Here is a 16,297-nt window from a genome sequence, read left to right as displayed (position 1 = left end):
AGGTGTCGTTTTGGTACGGAACCCTAAGTAGGTAGAACTATACATACTTATATATGAGAAATAAATATCAATTTTTACTCTGATTTATATGTTTGGCATATATGTAAATAGGTAAGAAACAAAACACAAAACAAACATAAATGTCTCTGTTTGAGCCAATGATTGACTGGTATAGAATGCCTTTAGGCATTGAGTGCGCCATTAGTAAAATTTTCAGTGCTTGTGCATAAAGATTAAATAAATATAAACAAAACACCGATAAAATATATATCTGTATACATACTTAATTATTTTTAGGTGTCAATTCAAGTCCTACAGAGCAACAGTTGAAATTGCATTCGTCACTATAGATATTTATCTTGAATGAAACGTTCCCATAGAAAAAACTGTTTCCGAAATAACTGCTGACATACCCTGCTATATCTATTTCATTCTGATAGTTTCCCTGAAAAATAAAATTGTAGGAGAATGACAGCGGTTTTTTATTCAATCATTACTTCACCATAGAACAGATTATTAAAATATATATTTAACAGTATAGTTAATTAATAGAATCGGGCGTTACTTTGCGGAAATCTATATGAGTTAAAACAAAAATAATACTTTGCTAATCCTTATACTTCCTTGTGTATTTTAAAAATGCAATTAATGTTCTCCACGAAAAAAAATATAACAACCACCGCCAAAAGTACAAATGTCGACACATGTTTCGCCTCACTACCAGGCACCATCAGGAGATGCTGGAAATGTTGACGGTCTGGCATCCGGACCGTCAACGTGATGCTTGTGGATGGTAGTTGGTCATGAGTCCGTTGCCAACATTAGTATATTTAGTCCTAGTCAAGGTTAGTTGTAAACTCCAATCGAAAAAACAAAAAAAAAACAGAACGTCAATTAAATTAGGTTAGTCAGGTAACAACCAAAAAATCATGTTGTAATTTCCATAATCACTTTCAAGCACTTTTTCGATAAGCTCACTAGTTAATTGTCCATCGTAGTCATAGTATTTTTGCACTGGATACATAAGTTAATATATTATTATATGTATGTAATTATAGTATATTTACGTAACGGTAATAAACCGTTAGTTCATATTATTTATCGCTATATTGCTGTTTTAAGTTACTTATTGTTTTTTTTGTTTTGTTTAATGCCTGCACCTACTACTGTTTCTGTTTAGTCTGATAGTTGACTGCTAGAGAATGCCTTTAGGAATTAAGTTCGCCATTTGTACTTTATTAGTTATATCGTGCAATAAAGTTTAAATAAAAATAAATAAATAATATATAAAAAACACCAAAATACAGTTACTAACTGAAGAATTTAAATAAATAATTTACCTTCACAATCTCGCATTTTTTTGTAAGATTATACAAAGACTCGAATATAGGCCTGATAAACATATGCTCGCATGGTTTTGATATTTGTAGTCTGGTTTCCTTGCCATTTGCAAACATTAAAATTTTTCCCTGAAGATAAAATGTTTTTTTATACATAGAAATACAAAGAACAATAGTTAACAACCATTATTATAATAGTTGACTATGATGTACTGGGAATATATTAGGGCTTCCTAACAAATATACAAAATTGGTGTATAAAGGTTTTCCTATTTAGTTTTTAGTACCTTCCTGGGTGAGCAGGTTTTCGTAACCGTCACGTTCACAGCAATACGTCCAGGCCCGGATATACGATAATGAATTGTAGCGCAATCTTTCGGTTTCGGTGAATGGCAGACCGAAAATGAAGTAATCCGTAAGACAAACGGACCCTTAAAACAAAATAAAGAAAAAATTCAATATAACTAAAGTAACAAAAATAAAACAAAATATAATACTATTGGCTCTGTGAGCTGCAATCATCGCGAATCCTAAAGCCACTGCCATTTTGAAAATTGCCAAATTCTCACAAATTTCACATGAATTGTTTGAATGCGACTTGTACTCGTGAACATCGGGACATACGAAAGAATTTTTTGCCCTTGCTTAAACTGAGACCTTCGCTTCCACTCAATCACAAATAGGCACGTATTTACTTAATTAATAAATATTACATACTTATTAGACTATTTACCTATAAGTATAGACCAAATAGCAATGATTGTGGATAGGTAAGGTGCGTTGGGGTAAGATTGGACAGATTTTTGATGAGATGAGCAATGTTACATTGGGAACACCGTAAAACCAAACAAATACAATGGTTTGTGTTGAAAAGATCATCATATGATGATACTGTCCTGGCCGATTTCGACCACGGCGACTGTTGTAGTACTGGTTCATGAGAGCGACGTTCGTGAGTTCTCAGGTAGCTGACATAACCGATTTTAGCAAGAAATATACGGCCACATTCACTGCAGGTCAGCACCCCTGCGACAAAATTTTAATTGATGACCGCAGGTGGTCGGGCCTTTAACTCGTCACGTTTCGCATCGAGTTCCACTCGTCTCTGCTCGTCGAAGGGTTGCACTTTAGTCCTCGCTGTATGCCTTTACTTCAGCTGATCTTGTGCCAGAGTCTCCCAGTGCGATGGTTCAATATTATATATCCGCATGTGGCGCTTGAGCACATCTTTGTACCGCAAAAGTTAGTCGCCCTGTTTCTGCTTGCCATTTTGCAGCTCGGAATAAAAGATGAGCTTAGCCACTCTGTCATTGGACATACGGGACACATGAAAATCCTTCTTCAATAAAAAAGACAAAGAATAGTGGCGGGATAAGACCGATTATTAGATTCTAACACTGTATAAACTCGTATGAATGCGAAAATGATCCGTGTACAGTGAAGAAGAAAAAATATTTAACTAAACATGGTATAACACCGGGGTATGCAGTATGCAGTGCCTTCTGGAGTAAAGTTGACATAAGGTATTTTTGTATTAAAAAAAAATGTTCATCTTATCTCGTAAAGTTCTGCTAGGTTACGACGGAAACGTGTTGAAAAGTAGCCTTATTTAGACTTAATAAATCAAATCTAATTTAAATTTAATATTCAGTTATAACATATTTTTGTTCTCATAGAAGTTACAAATAAAATTGGGTAAAATTGAAAATCGTCGAGTAGATAACGATAGTACAGTCAGCATCAAAAGTAGCGGATGAAATAACGTTTCATAAGTAACTACCATTCTGTAACAGCTTAACAAAAAGTGATTTCTTTAATATAAAACAACTAAAACTGTGAAAGATATACTTTTGAACGCGAATTTTAGAAATTTATCTATATTTGGAAAAGTTATCAGGAATATCAGATACTTTTGGCGCGTTGTTTCATCCGCTACTTTTGATGCTGACTGTACCACCAGTGACCAGTGACAGCTCGCACACTAATTCTAAATTCAAGTGGGAATTGACCACTGAATGACGGGGCACAACTAAATGGCAATTGCAACAATGTGCCTGCACTAAAAATATTGAACATGATACGTTAAACTTTTTGCCTTACCTATGTTTTCAACGTACCGTAAACTTGGGCTAAATTAGCTATAGGGAGAAAATTGACACTCATAAAACTAAATCCCTATTATTGATATAGTAAATTATTTTTAACGACATCCAAAGATTACCCAGGAGTGAATTAATCGCATGATGTTGTTTTGATTTAAATATTAATTTAATAAAATAAGGTTTTATGGGTGGGTAATATTACCCCTCAGGACTAATGTATCCCGAGTTTACGGTAGCCCAACGCACCTTACTTAGATGATGAATTGATGATATGTACAAATATAAAACGCATAGGTAAGAGGGCTTACTTAGGTCGACCAACTGGACGCCGTCCTGTTGGTCATCCTAAATATCGTTGGGCGGATAGAGTGGAGGCAGATCTCCTTGAGCTCGGCGTCAGCGAAAGCTGGCGTGAGTTCGCTCTGCATCGAGAAAAGTGGCGTGCTCTTGCGTTGGAGGCCAAGACTCATTTTGGGTCATCGCGCCAGCCAAGTAAGTAAGTAGTATTAGGTAAGAGATGTTTCAAGAACAAATATGTATGCCCTTCACACAAATCTTCGGACCCGGGACAATCAAATTCTTGGTCATCGGAGTTACTACCGAATAGTGTAAACCGTTATCAAAGATAATTAGTGCCTAAAACTTCTAAAAAAAAAAGTTCGCCTTTTGTACATTAAGTTCTTCTTTTGTGCAATAAAGTTTAAATAAATAAACAAAACTTACATACGACCCTTTACTTGCCAAACTTAGCAACATTAGTGTTGTAACTGCAAGGAACACTATTTCGATTTTCAACATGTTAAATGTACGTTCGTATCGCTGATTAGCGAAAGAGGCACTCATTCAAACTTATACAAATATACTTAAATGAAACGTTTACCTTATCTGATGGCAAGCTTCGTTGAACACAGATTATAGAATTGTGATTGCCGCCACCTTTTAAGCGCATTTTGATCGCTTTCTGATAACCAAGTGTCCCAAGACCCCACAGTTTTATGAGAGTTTGTACTATTACCTTTTCCTCGAAAAACTATCAAATCTTGGGATATTTCGCCTCAGAATCACGAGGACTATCGATTTAAAAAAGAAAAAGTGCCCCAAATTATTATACGAATATAGAGTGAAATGGCAATACCTACATTTATAACTGGCTCTGTGACTGAGCTATAGATGTACCTAGGTTAAGCGATGTTTATCTAAAATCTATGTAACTACCTAGGCAACCATTGACTGGACCAACTTTTTAATGATGCAGCCTATTACAGTTACATAATATATAAAATAATTCATTCGTATATTATAATACGATGAAATAACACAAAAAAGTAAAAAAAACTGTCCGTACGCAATTTTACTAGGCATCCTATTTGCAATGTGATAATGTGATTATCTATCATATATTTCTCATTGCAAATAAATAACAGATGAGGATAGATATTCCTTATAACGTATCTTAGACCATAAAAGTAATAGTAGAAGTCAGGCCAAGGTAAGTGGCAGCGATTTGATAGCACAGACAGCGCAAGTGTTATTTTAAACGTCAAACATCTATAAAATTATGACGTTTACTGAACACCTGCACAGGCTGGGCTATCAAAATCTTTGCCAACTTAGCTTGGTGTAACTCTAGTAGTAAGGTAAGAAACAAAAAATAACACACACTAAAATCATAATAATATATTTGCATACCTACTTAACTTATTTTTTAGGCGTCAGTTCAACTCCTATAGAGGTACAACTGAAATTACATTCGTCACTGTAGAAAGATGACTTGAAAGTAACATTTCCATAGAAAAAACTACCGCCGAAGTAATTGGTGATATACCCTCCCACATCCACTTCATTCTGGTACAGCCCCTGAAAAATAAAATCATAATAGATGAGCGGAAAATGACTATTCAAGCATTTAATCGGAAACCAATGCCACAGTTCAGATTGAATATCGTAAATAGAGTTAGACGAAGATAAATAGACAGCAATTTTGATAGCCCAGCCTGTGCAAGTGTTAAGTAAACGTCATAATTTCATAAAAGTTTGATGTTTAAAATTGCAAGTGTTATTACTTATTTTAAACGTAAAACTGTTTGGGCTGCCAAATTCGCCGCCAACTTATCTTGGTCTGACTCTAACCAATTAAAAGAAATTTTATGTTCTAAATAAAAACCGTGTTTACTCCAATAATCAAAATAATTACTTGCTAAATTAAAAAAAAATACCTTTTCAATTTGACATTTTTTTGTAAGATTGAACAGCGACTCAAATATAGGTTTGACAAATATATGCTTGCACGGATTTGCTATTTGTAGTCTAGTTTCTTTTTCGTTTGCAATCATTACAATTTTTCCCTGAAAATAACTGTTTATTAAATAGAAATACAAAGATAATTAAGAAACATAATTGTAATAGTGGTCTGTGCACGACGTTCTCTGAATGAAAGATTTCCTTTCGCAGAATTAATCTTTGTGTTTCTAAGATGTATTTAAGAAGCGGAGAGGGTTTTTTCAGCGTCGGCCATGTCTGGAGTTAATAGTTGCTTAACTTTAGGTTCTAAGTAAAGTATGGTATCATTTTCAACTAAATCAAAGATGTAGACATATTTTATCTAAATCGGTTAAGTTGAGCGGTTAGTGATTCCCCATACAAACCTACACCTCCCTAACTTCACTTTTAAGGGATTCTTTGGGATAAAATCTATTCTATGTTTTTGGTGGCTCCACTTATTAAATCTATCCTTGGGTCCTAAGGACCAGTCCTGCCATATGAAATCTTTTGTTCACGCAACATCGTAATTTATGAGCTGCGCCTTCGACTATAACAATTGTGGTAAACACGGATAACATGGCAAAGAAGTAAGTGTGGCTGGCTACTTGCTATTTGCGCTTAATTTTTTTTTTTGCGTAAATGTATGAACTCGCAATGAACACTAATTAAGATTAACCTAAATAAATAAGTGAGCGTACTCTTTAAACGCCAAATAAAATTATCTACCTACTCTATACATAAATAGATAGCAATTTTTGTACAGACCTCAATAAAAAGGATATGTAAGTATGCAATATTATTTGAATTGTGCGATACTTAGCTACCAAGGCATCATAATTTACGAGTAATAGGTTAGAGTTTCCATACAAATACATCTAAATTCGACAATATTATTTATATGTGTTTAAATAATGACTCTATAGGGGTTTTTTATCATTAGGTACTTACTCTCTAGTTTGGGGTTTACAGAAAGTGTAAAAATAAAAAAAAATTGGATTATTTCGATATAGAATCACGAGAATTATTGATTTAAAAAAGGTCCCAATTGTTCATACAAAATTTAGGTATCAGTTAATGCGTCACATCACATAGCTGACATGTTTTTTCGGACACTGTTTTTAGGGTTCCGTAGCCAAATGGCAAAAAACGGAACCCTTATTTTTGTAATCGATAGCGCTTGGTGAATTGGTGATTCTGGGTAGAAATAACCCAAAAGTGATAGTTATTCGAGAAAAGTAAATGGTACAGTTATTCTGATAATTCCCAGTTTACCTTGGTGGGTGAGCATGTTTTCGTAACGTTAAAAATCATAACAATACGTCCCGCCCTGGACATACGATAACTTATTATAGCGCAATCTATGGGTTTCGGTGAATGGCACACCGAAAACGAAGTAATCCGTAAAGTAAAAGGACCCTTAAAACAAAAGAAAAAAAGAGTGAATAAAATTTCAATAAACAAATCAATTCATGAAATCATCCACTTAATAGTTAAATAATTCATGCCTATTTCATCCTTAGCGTCTGTCCTTGACTAACGCTTGTGTTGTGGGTACGTAAATTATGATGTATACGAGTATGTCGTGGGCCGATCGTAATATCCGCCAGATCATTCAATTTTAGGAATATGTATTACCTAGTATATTATTATAACAGCATATCGAGAATCGTGAAAATCATTGTCTCGTCTCAATGTTTTGACGGTTGTCAAATTAAAGCAATAGATAGATAGGATATAAGTTCCCTAGGTTGCTTCAGAAGGCCGAAGGGCAAACCTTCCAAAAACAGCAGCGGGGCTCCGTCGAGACAATGATCTCACGATTCACGATATGCCTAGGAATTTCATGATCGGCTGCCGACATATATAAAATCATGTAAATAAAAATTTCAGACATTCAGAGCTGTTTCAGAAACAAATATTTGTGCTCATAATATAATATATAATGCTCGAGCCTAAACTGGTCATCAAAGATTTTATATGAAATTTGTTTCAAAGATAATAAAATTAGTAGCTAAAACTTACATAAACTTTACTAGCCACACATAACAACAACGGTACCAACACCGTAAGGTAAATTATTTCTATTTTCAGCATATTAAATGAGCTGCTGTTAGTATTGCCGAATACAAAAGACTCATCCAAACTGATCTGAATAGGCTTAAATTAAACGTTCACGTTATCTGATGGCTGCAAGCTTCGTCAAGCACAGATTATAGAATTGTATAATGTATTTGTTATTGTGTTCCAAGTCCACGTAGATCGCTTAAAATAACTGAGTTATCAGAGACTGAATAAAATATATTTTGATTCGGGCATAAAGAAATATGAAACAGAAAACAGTGACATGCGTAATGTATACGTACCCGTATACAAGCAGTTATTTAGCTGCTTCCAACTTATTTAGGACCGGCCACCTAGTACTCACGGATCTGTAGCTTCAAGACTTGCAGATCGAGATGCAGTCACCCGCTGGACTGACACAGGAATACTTACCTAAGTATAATACATTCTCACTTTCTACCCGGTTCTTGCAGGAATGTAAGCAGGATGCTGAGAACTTGAATTTATGGGCCGATTTTTTATCTTGTTGTGGAATTTTTTTAGGCCGTTCCTATACGGTGAATTGCGCTTATTAATTATTATTTGATTTGATACACTAGCAGCTCTTGGAGCTGATACATGTATATCGCAGCACTTGTGTTTATGTTGCATTTCAACTTATTACTACAATAAATTTTATTGAAATCTAAAGAAATAAAAATCAAATTGGCCCATATACTGGTTTCCTCGAACTGATGCTGCTGGAATAACTGCAGGAAATGCAACATTTTGTCCTAACTAACCGACGCATTCATCGTACACAACACGGCTTTTGACAGTTTTGACCGGTTATCAAGGTCACTCATAATGGCAGAATGAAACGCGCAAAATACGAGTAGATATATAACACGTTCTTATGGCTCTACAAATGAGATTGTGTCGTTGTGGAAGATGTTATTGCAGGTAGGGGAGAAGTGGCATGAAAGAGCCAGGTTTTGAAAGAGCCACTTGCATTATTTCGGTAGTTTTAGAACAGATTTGGTTGGCAATATTATTTTTAGGTGGCAACACTGATTTCCCGTCACCCACAAACATTTGACAGTTCGCCGAAACCAACCGCCATCGGTGCATCGAGTCGAATTTTTAGGCACTCAAAAGTAAGTTTTTTGTTTCATTTTAGTTGTTTTTTGGTATTTTTTTGTTAACAATTATAGGCAAATGGGTTATAGACTCAGTTGGTGCATATATTTGGCTTTGCAGTTGCATAAAAACTTATCTGCTAAAGGTCTGATATTGTTGTTATTTTGAAGGTTATATATTTTTTTGGAACAAGTCGTGAAAGAGCCGGGTCAGTGGGCATTGAAAAAGCCGGCTCTTTCATAACTGGCTCCTTCGTAACCTTGAAATAGTTTTTTGTAAATAATATAAAATAATACTAATATACGTACAATGTACGTATAATATACGTACATTTTTTCATAATATTATTAAATTAATTGCTTCAGATATTTCAATATGGAGAAAGTTGGTCCAAAAAAACGAAAGAGACCCAATAAATCGGTAATTGAAGAGGCAGTTGCTGAAGTTTTAGAAAAGCGCCAGTCTATAAATAAAACTGCACTTGCCTTAAATATATCGCGGGCTTATTTAGCAAAAATAGTTAAAAAAGCAAAGAATACTGGTGAATTACCATATAAACACTGTCCTAATATAGGAAATAAGCGTATTTTCACATCGGAGCAGGAAAACATGCTTGCGGATTATTTAAAGACTGCTTCTAAAATGTGCTATGGCTTAACAAGGCATCAAACTAAAAAACTGGCATTTGATTATGCCAAAGCCAATGATATTTGCCCAGATAAATGGAAAGAAGCCGAAACTGCTAGTGATGATTGGCTCAAAGGATTTATGAGCAGACACAAAGATTTAAGTGTGAGAAAACCTGAAAGCACTTCTCTATCCCGTGCAACATCCTTTAACAAAACAAATGTAGGAATGTTTTTTGAGAAATTAAGCATTGTTTTACGCAAACACAATTTTCCTCCCCATATGATTTTTAACGCCGACGAAACAGGCTGCAGTACAGTCACCAATCCCCCTAAAATCATAGCTGAAAAAGGTTCCAAACAAATTGGACAAGTATCTTCAGCCGAACGAGGAACGTTGGTGACAACTCTGTTCTTTTATTAATGCTGCTGGTGGTTTTTCACCGCCCATTTTTGTGTTTCCTAGAGTAAACTACAAAGATATTATGTTAAGTCGTGGTCCGTCTGGAGCTCTAGGTTTGGCTCACTGTTATTAATAAAAAAACTGCCTATAATATGTTAAGTTCTGTAGAACGTATATGTACCTCTGACTGATTAATATATTAAGATTAAGAAAGCGTTAAAAACGAGTACTTAAAATGACTGATAGAATTGTTTTTTTTTTGTTAAGAAATGTTAGCAATTACTTAAAAAATATTGCTAGAATTGTATTTAAGTTTTTTTTATGCCGCAGTTTTTTTTTTTTTTGATAATTTTCATAATTACGCGTTGTTATACTAACCGGCTCTTTCAAAACTTATGGCAGCTCTTTCAATACCGAGCTGTGATGAAAGAGCCGAATGACACATTTTTTTGAAATGCATATTTCGTTGATTTTTATATATTATTTAAGATTTTTTTGTACGAAATTACGTACTCAAATAAATAAAGAATAATTTTTAAAATAAAAAATTACTTCTTTTTCATTACATGTAGTATTTTTTCCTCCGTAAAGAAAACTGGCTCTTTCATGCCACTTCTCCCCTAAATGTACCAGAATTTTATATCAAGAGGGTAGTGGATACGCTTGTACGCAATTATAGCCGCTAACCTGCACCTGCGGGGTTCACCAAGGCTCTGTTCTCAGTCCACTACAGTACTGTTCAATATATGTGAAAAACCGGGAAACGATATAGTCTTTAAAATCTTGATTAAGGCCATTGGTGGTGGTAGATTTAAAATGTTGTTAAACAGTGTAAACAAATCCAATTTTTCGTAAAATCTATTATCCCACTACTCAACATGTGCGAAATGAAAACACTTCATTGCGATTATTGGTGAAAGCTGCCGATGGCGATGGCATTTATTATTACAGGGCGTTAATCAATTAACACTCCAAGCGTTCGAAGCGATAATGATAGCGATTGGGGAAGCGTTTAACTGCCATAGCGGCTTTTAATAATAATAAATTCCTTATTTCGAAGCAAGTTACTCCATAGGTATTAGTGTACAAATTCCAAATTATAATAATTAAAACGCACACGCTTATACTTAGTTAATGTGTATATAATATCAAGCTGATTTCAGTCTGTATCTATCTGACCTGTCATTTGGTATACTTCTGAAATTTCTGTAACTAAGCAATAAGTAATAAAAAATAAAACAATAATGATCAAAATTATGCTTAATTGATTTATTTATTTATTTAAACTTTATTGCACAAAAGAAAACTTATCGTACAAAAGGCGGACTTAATGCCAAAAGGCATTCTCTACCAGTCAACCTTAAGGTAAAGCAGAGAGATTGTAGGCGGTTCCATTATTAATGATTATGATTAACATAAAGCTAAAAAGCTATGGAACGAAAAGAATGATACCTAAATTCAACGTACCCCTATCGTGGGCTTGTATTTTTTTTCCTTAGAACTTGAGGATGAAACACCAGGAAAAGTACCTACGTAATAAGAGCTTCTTGTACTTACACTCTATTATAGAGGGTTATTTTGTTTTGAAATATCTATACAGTCAGTCCATTGTTGATGTTGAGGTTTTTATTTTTTATTAAATTATACTGTGTGTAAATTCAATACGGACGAATATTTAAACGGTAGTTAGCAAACGGTACCTAAGAAGTACATACATTGAAATAAATATTGCTTAGGAATACAATGAAAATATTAACCATATAAAATAATTCGGCCAGCAATGTAAAACAACAACCAACTTACGAGATACGAGCTTTTTAAAGTATCAGTCAACGCTTGTTGGGAGTTATTATAATAATGTCAATAGAGGAACAATTTGACAGAAGCCGCGCAACTGACGACCAGCTGTGACACTGCAATGGCGGAAGGATTCAATGTGTGCGTGTCACGAATGGCAAAGGCATGGCCGCATGGGGGGCCGAAACATGCAAAAACTCGAATAAAAATAATAGTGCCTTAAACATATTTATTTCTAAAACAGCTGGTGAGAGCGATACCGCGCGCGCCGTCGCTGCCGCCGACCGCCTGAACCGGTACTATATACAAACAAATGTAAACAATACAAAGCCGTGTAATCGCTCTGCTCTTATCTATTTGTATAACTATTTACCAATATACGTGCCTACATTCCAGTTTGAACCCTACACTCTAACTGAAATAGTTAAAGCCTTTAAAATAATTAAGCGAAAAAAATCCCAAGATATTAACGACATGTCTACTTGCGTGCTGGACTACCTACCGCCAGTGGTCGTGTCATTATTCCTGCTTTTATTCAACGAGTGCCTAATTAATGGAGTATATCCAGATACATTGAAACTTATAAAAGTACAACCTATATATAAAGGAAAGGGTGAAATGGAGCTTGAGAAATGTTTCCGACCAATATCTCTAATACCCATTATGTCTAAGGTTTTCGAGTATCTTATGAGTTCATCACTTATGAGATATTTCATAGGTAATGGTTTATTAAATACGCAACAGTATGCATATCAAGCGGGGCGGTCGACGACTGACGCGACGCGCGATGTCGTGGCGCGGACGCTGACTCATCTCGACGCCGGGCGACAAGTCGCTGCTATATTTTGCGATTTGTCGCGCGCCTTCGAGCTGATCGACCACTCTTTGCTCCTTGAAAAATTATCTAGGTATGGTGTCGGAGGCCAGTTTCATAATACTATACGCTCCTTTCTAAATAACCGCAAACAGAGTACATGCGTTATGAACTCTAAATCGAATTTAGAAAATATAGGCAATACGGCTGTACCACAGGGATCCACAATGGGAAATGTCCTATTTTTAATCCTGGTAAACGACATCTCATCGGCTAGTCCTGATTTAGAGTTCATAACTTATGCCGATGACACATGCATCCTGGTGAGCGCTGACAACCTTCAAATTTTAAATTCTAAGGTCGAAATTGCTATGCAACTAATATCTCAATGGTTTGCTGCAAACGGAATGCTATTAAATCTAGAAAAAACCAATATTTTATATTTCCAGCTTAGACATAACATTAACAACAAACTACTTATAAAGCTAAATGACGTCGAAGTACCACAAGCTAAAGAGGTAAAATACCTAGGCTTCATCCTAGATTCCGGTCTCACGTGGTCCCCTTACATCGACTGCTTGTGCGGCAAACTGTCTTCCGCATGCTATGCGCTTTCCAGAATAGCACCGACCTTGTCTCATGAAAATGTGATAAAAGCGTACTATGGGTATTTTCATTCGCTTCTTATTATGGGTGCTGACCTTTGGGCGACGGCGGCTGAACGCGAAAGGCCTTTCAAATTACAAAAACGTGCTGTTCGTATTATCAGCGGAAAGTCATATGATCATCCCGCAAAAAGTTTATTTAAAGAGTATAAGATTCTCACTCTTCCGAGTGTTTACATATTAAGCGCATGTAAGTATGTTAGAGCTAACGTGGATCAATACGCTACCCATTCGCAGGCCCGTAGAATTAACCGGTTAATCGTCCCGCGGTGCAGGCTCGCAAGGGCCCGAAAGTCACTTGGGATCTTAGGCGTAAAATTGTATAACTTGCTACCTGAGGAAATAAAACTAGCAAAAACGAATAAAAAGTTTGACCAAAATCTTAAAGCAATGTTAACTGACTTAGCATGCTACAGCGTCGACGAATTTGTTGAATCGTGTACTAACCCAAGTAGGTAATTTATATATAAACACGTTTTTAATTTTTTACCTTATAAATAACATGACGACTTGAAAGACATGCGACCTATTGAATGCTGATTATGTATTTGTTCTGCTTTAAACATATTTTTTATTTTATAATAAGTGACATTTATCCAAAAACTGCTGTGTACCTACTAGTATTAGTTGAATATGTACCTAACTCAAAATGACCTGTAAAACATTGACTTTTACCAATAAATTTCTTGTATCTTGTATCTGGATACGTGGCCCCGCAAAGTAATGCAGAAACAAAAACGAGCACAGGCATTTTGACACATTGTATAAGTCTTTTGGTTTTACAAAGAATTCGTGGTCCAAATACCGCATCCAAATAATTTAATTTTGACAATATAAGTGACTCCACTATCCTAACACGCAATATTTCATCAATGAAAGGTCTTATTTTGTACAACACTTTTAGCTTATAAAAGCAAGTCCTAACTACATCATCAGTAGGTATGCTTCTCAAAACGAAGACCATTATCCATCAAGAGACCCAGGTTCCTAGCCCCATAAACATGCTCGATGAGCTCGTCTAATAGTGTGACTTTCAAAGTTGGTGTGATACCAGCCAACTGATGTTTGCTACCAAAGACTAGATATTTCGTTTTGTTCGGGTGACGTAGCAGGCAGTTATCTGAAGCCCATGATGCTATATTACTAAGATCAGTGTTGAGTTTAGCTATAGTGTCATCAATATCAGGTGGCTTGCATGAAATGTAGACTTGAACATCATCTGCATAGATGTGGTACTTACAATGTCAGCAGAATGCCAGCAGAAGAGCCAATGTCGGCAGAGTCAATATTTATTTCATAATAAACAGAATAGGGCCCAGGTTTGAGCCCTGAGGGACTCCCCTGGATAAGCCAATTGGGTCAGAGGTGGATGTGGAACCATCACATTAGATTTTTACAAATTGGCTGCGCATATTAAGGTATGTAACTATCAAACCATCTTACAGTTTTGCTGTCAAAACCATAATAACTTAATTTTGACAGGCGATGATCAATATTTAGGCTGTCGAAAGCCCTAAAAAAAAAAGTGGCTGTGACAGAATCGGACATGACGTATCTATAAGGGTTCCGTTTTTTGCCATTTGGCTACGGAACTCTAATCAAGTAGAACCAACAGAGTGCACATGCCCTTATCTTGAGAGCAAAGAATACTATCTGTAACATCCAGTAAATCTGTAGTTGTACTTCTACCCCTACGGAAACCCGACTGTACATCAGGTAGGATATTGTCAGGTTGGTCTCAAGATACTTAGTAAGCTGAATACACACAGCCTTTTCCCAGATCTAAGGTCCCTAACTCGGACGAGTTAGAGGTTTTAGGCAAAGGATGCACAACGTGCAGAAGGAAAACCAAATTAGCTCCGGCTTCCCTGTAAAAAAATTTAGACGCTTCTCTACTGCTATATTCGTTAGGGATGCGTATCGAAAGTGAAACAATTAATTATAAATTATAATTAATCACACCTCTATTTTCAATATTATTACCTGGCGGCTTCCATACGAGAAATTCTACACCAATTATCGTTTTTAGTATTATATTAGCGACGGATATTTGAGCTTTGCGCACTAGGCCGTAATAAATTGGTTAACCTTATCGATTTTGATGCTTTTAATGAACCTCTATTAAGCAGAAACGTCTGCTATGAAATTAATTTGATGATTTCAAGTTAAATTATTGGAAGAAAGTGTAGAAGCAATTTTTGTAGTAGGTATTCGTTACCAGAATCCCAAGACGCATTTAAGGCAGTTTTCTAAACTGTGATTTCTATTTCATTTGTTATAATAAAAATAAATGTATTGGATTGTGGGTGTTTTATTTTTAAATTCTAAAAAGGTAATACGCGTGATGCACTAAACTAAACGATCGTAGGTACTTTCATCAAAACGTTTGAAATAAACTTATCGAGTGACCTAAATCTACGCCTTAATAATTTTATATTTTGTAAAAGAAAGAAGCAGCCGTACCTATCTCAGAAACTCTTCTTATTTAAGCTTCCAAGCTGAACTTTTTCTCAAGAATAGTTTAAATAACATATAACTATCGTGCACGTAATGCAGCGCACGAAATTCCTAATATCCAGCTAATTATCCAATTCTCAGGGGTACTAAACCTTTTATTTTATTCTCCCCATCTATCATACAAAAGGCGCCGGCAAACACTACTAACACAATTATAGTCACGACTTTAATTCTCGGTGGAAGCACTTTTCCTTGCTATAATTTATAAAACAGGAATTTCCTAGACTTAACGGTACTAGTGATGTACATTAAACTAGTAACTATGCGGATTAAATACGTAATTTTAAGGAGTAACGTCAAAATACCATTTGTTTGGCACTGTAAAAGTTGCAAAATTGTTGTTTGGCGCGAATTCTTTGATTGGAATCTGGCCAAGCGAGGAATTTAAGTCAGAATGTGAAATCCTGCGCAGAAGCTTTAAAAAAGGTGCCATATCGTGATATATAAGTAGATATGTTCTTTCTGAGATATTCCAAATTAACACTCGTATTTTTTATCATTGATGTGGAAAAGCAATTTATTATTTATATTAAATTATTTTTCCACGATAGCGAATAATACTCTCTTCAAATCATATATTTGCCCAATTTT

General features: G+C 35.4%; 1 protein-coding gene across 1 annotated transcript; it reads right to left on the bottom strand.

Moving 5' to 3' along the window:
• Positions 1-2,877: 2,877 nt before the first annotated feature.
• On the bottom strand, positions 2,878-6,348 carry LOC133515513 (uncharacterized). Its single transcript, XM_061848058.1, has 2 exons — positions 5,552-6,348; positions 2,878-5,438 (listed from the first exon to the last, which is right to left on the bottom strand). The coding sequence occupies exons 1-2, from the start codon at positions 5,773-5,775 to the stop codon at positions 5,141-5,143; spliced, it is 522 nt and encodes a 173-aa protein (XP_061704042.1). The 5' UTR covers positions 5,776-6,348; the 3' UTR covers positions 2,878-5,140.
• Positions 6,349-16,297: the final 9,949 nt, after the last annotated feature.

The sequence above is a fragment of the Cydia pomonella genome, chromosome 2, assembly GCF_033807575.1.
Source record: "Cydia pomonella isolate Wapato2018A chromosome 2, ilCydPomo1, whole genome shotgun sequence".
In the NCBI taxonomy this organism is placed as follows: domain Eukaryota; kingdom Metazoa; phylum Arthropoda; class Insecta; order Lepidoptera; family Tortricidae; genus Cydia; species Cydia pomonella.
This window is presented reverse-complemented; position numbering and strand designations above follow the sequence as displayed.

What these genes read in the sequence shown, in the direction of transcription:
- LOC133515513 (XM_061848058.1), bottom strand. Translation starts at nt 5,775, where the DNA reads ATGATTGCAAACGAAAAAGAAACTAGACTACAAATAGCAAATCCGTGC. An exon ending in TTAGAGTCAGACCAAGATAA is followed by an intron (nt 5,439 to 5,551) that starts GTTGGCGGCGAA and finishes TAACACTTGCAC; the next exon opens with AGGCTGGGCTATCAAAATTG.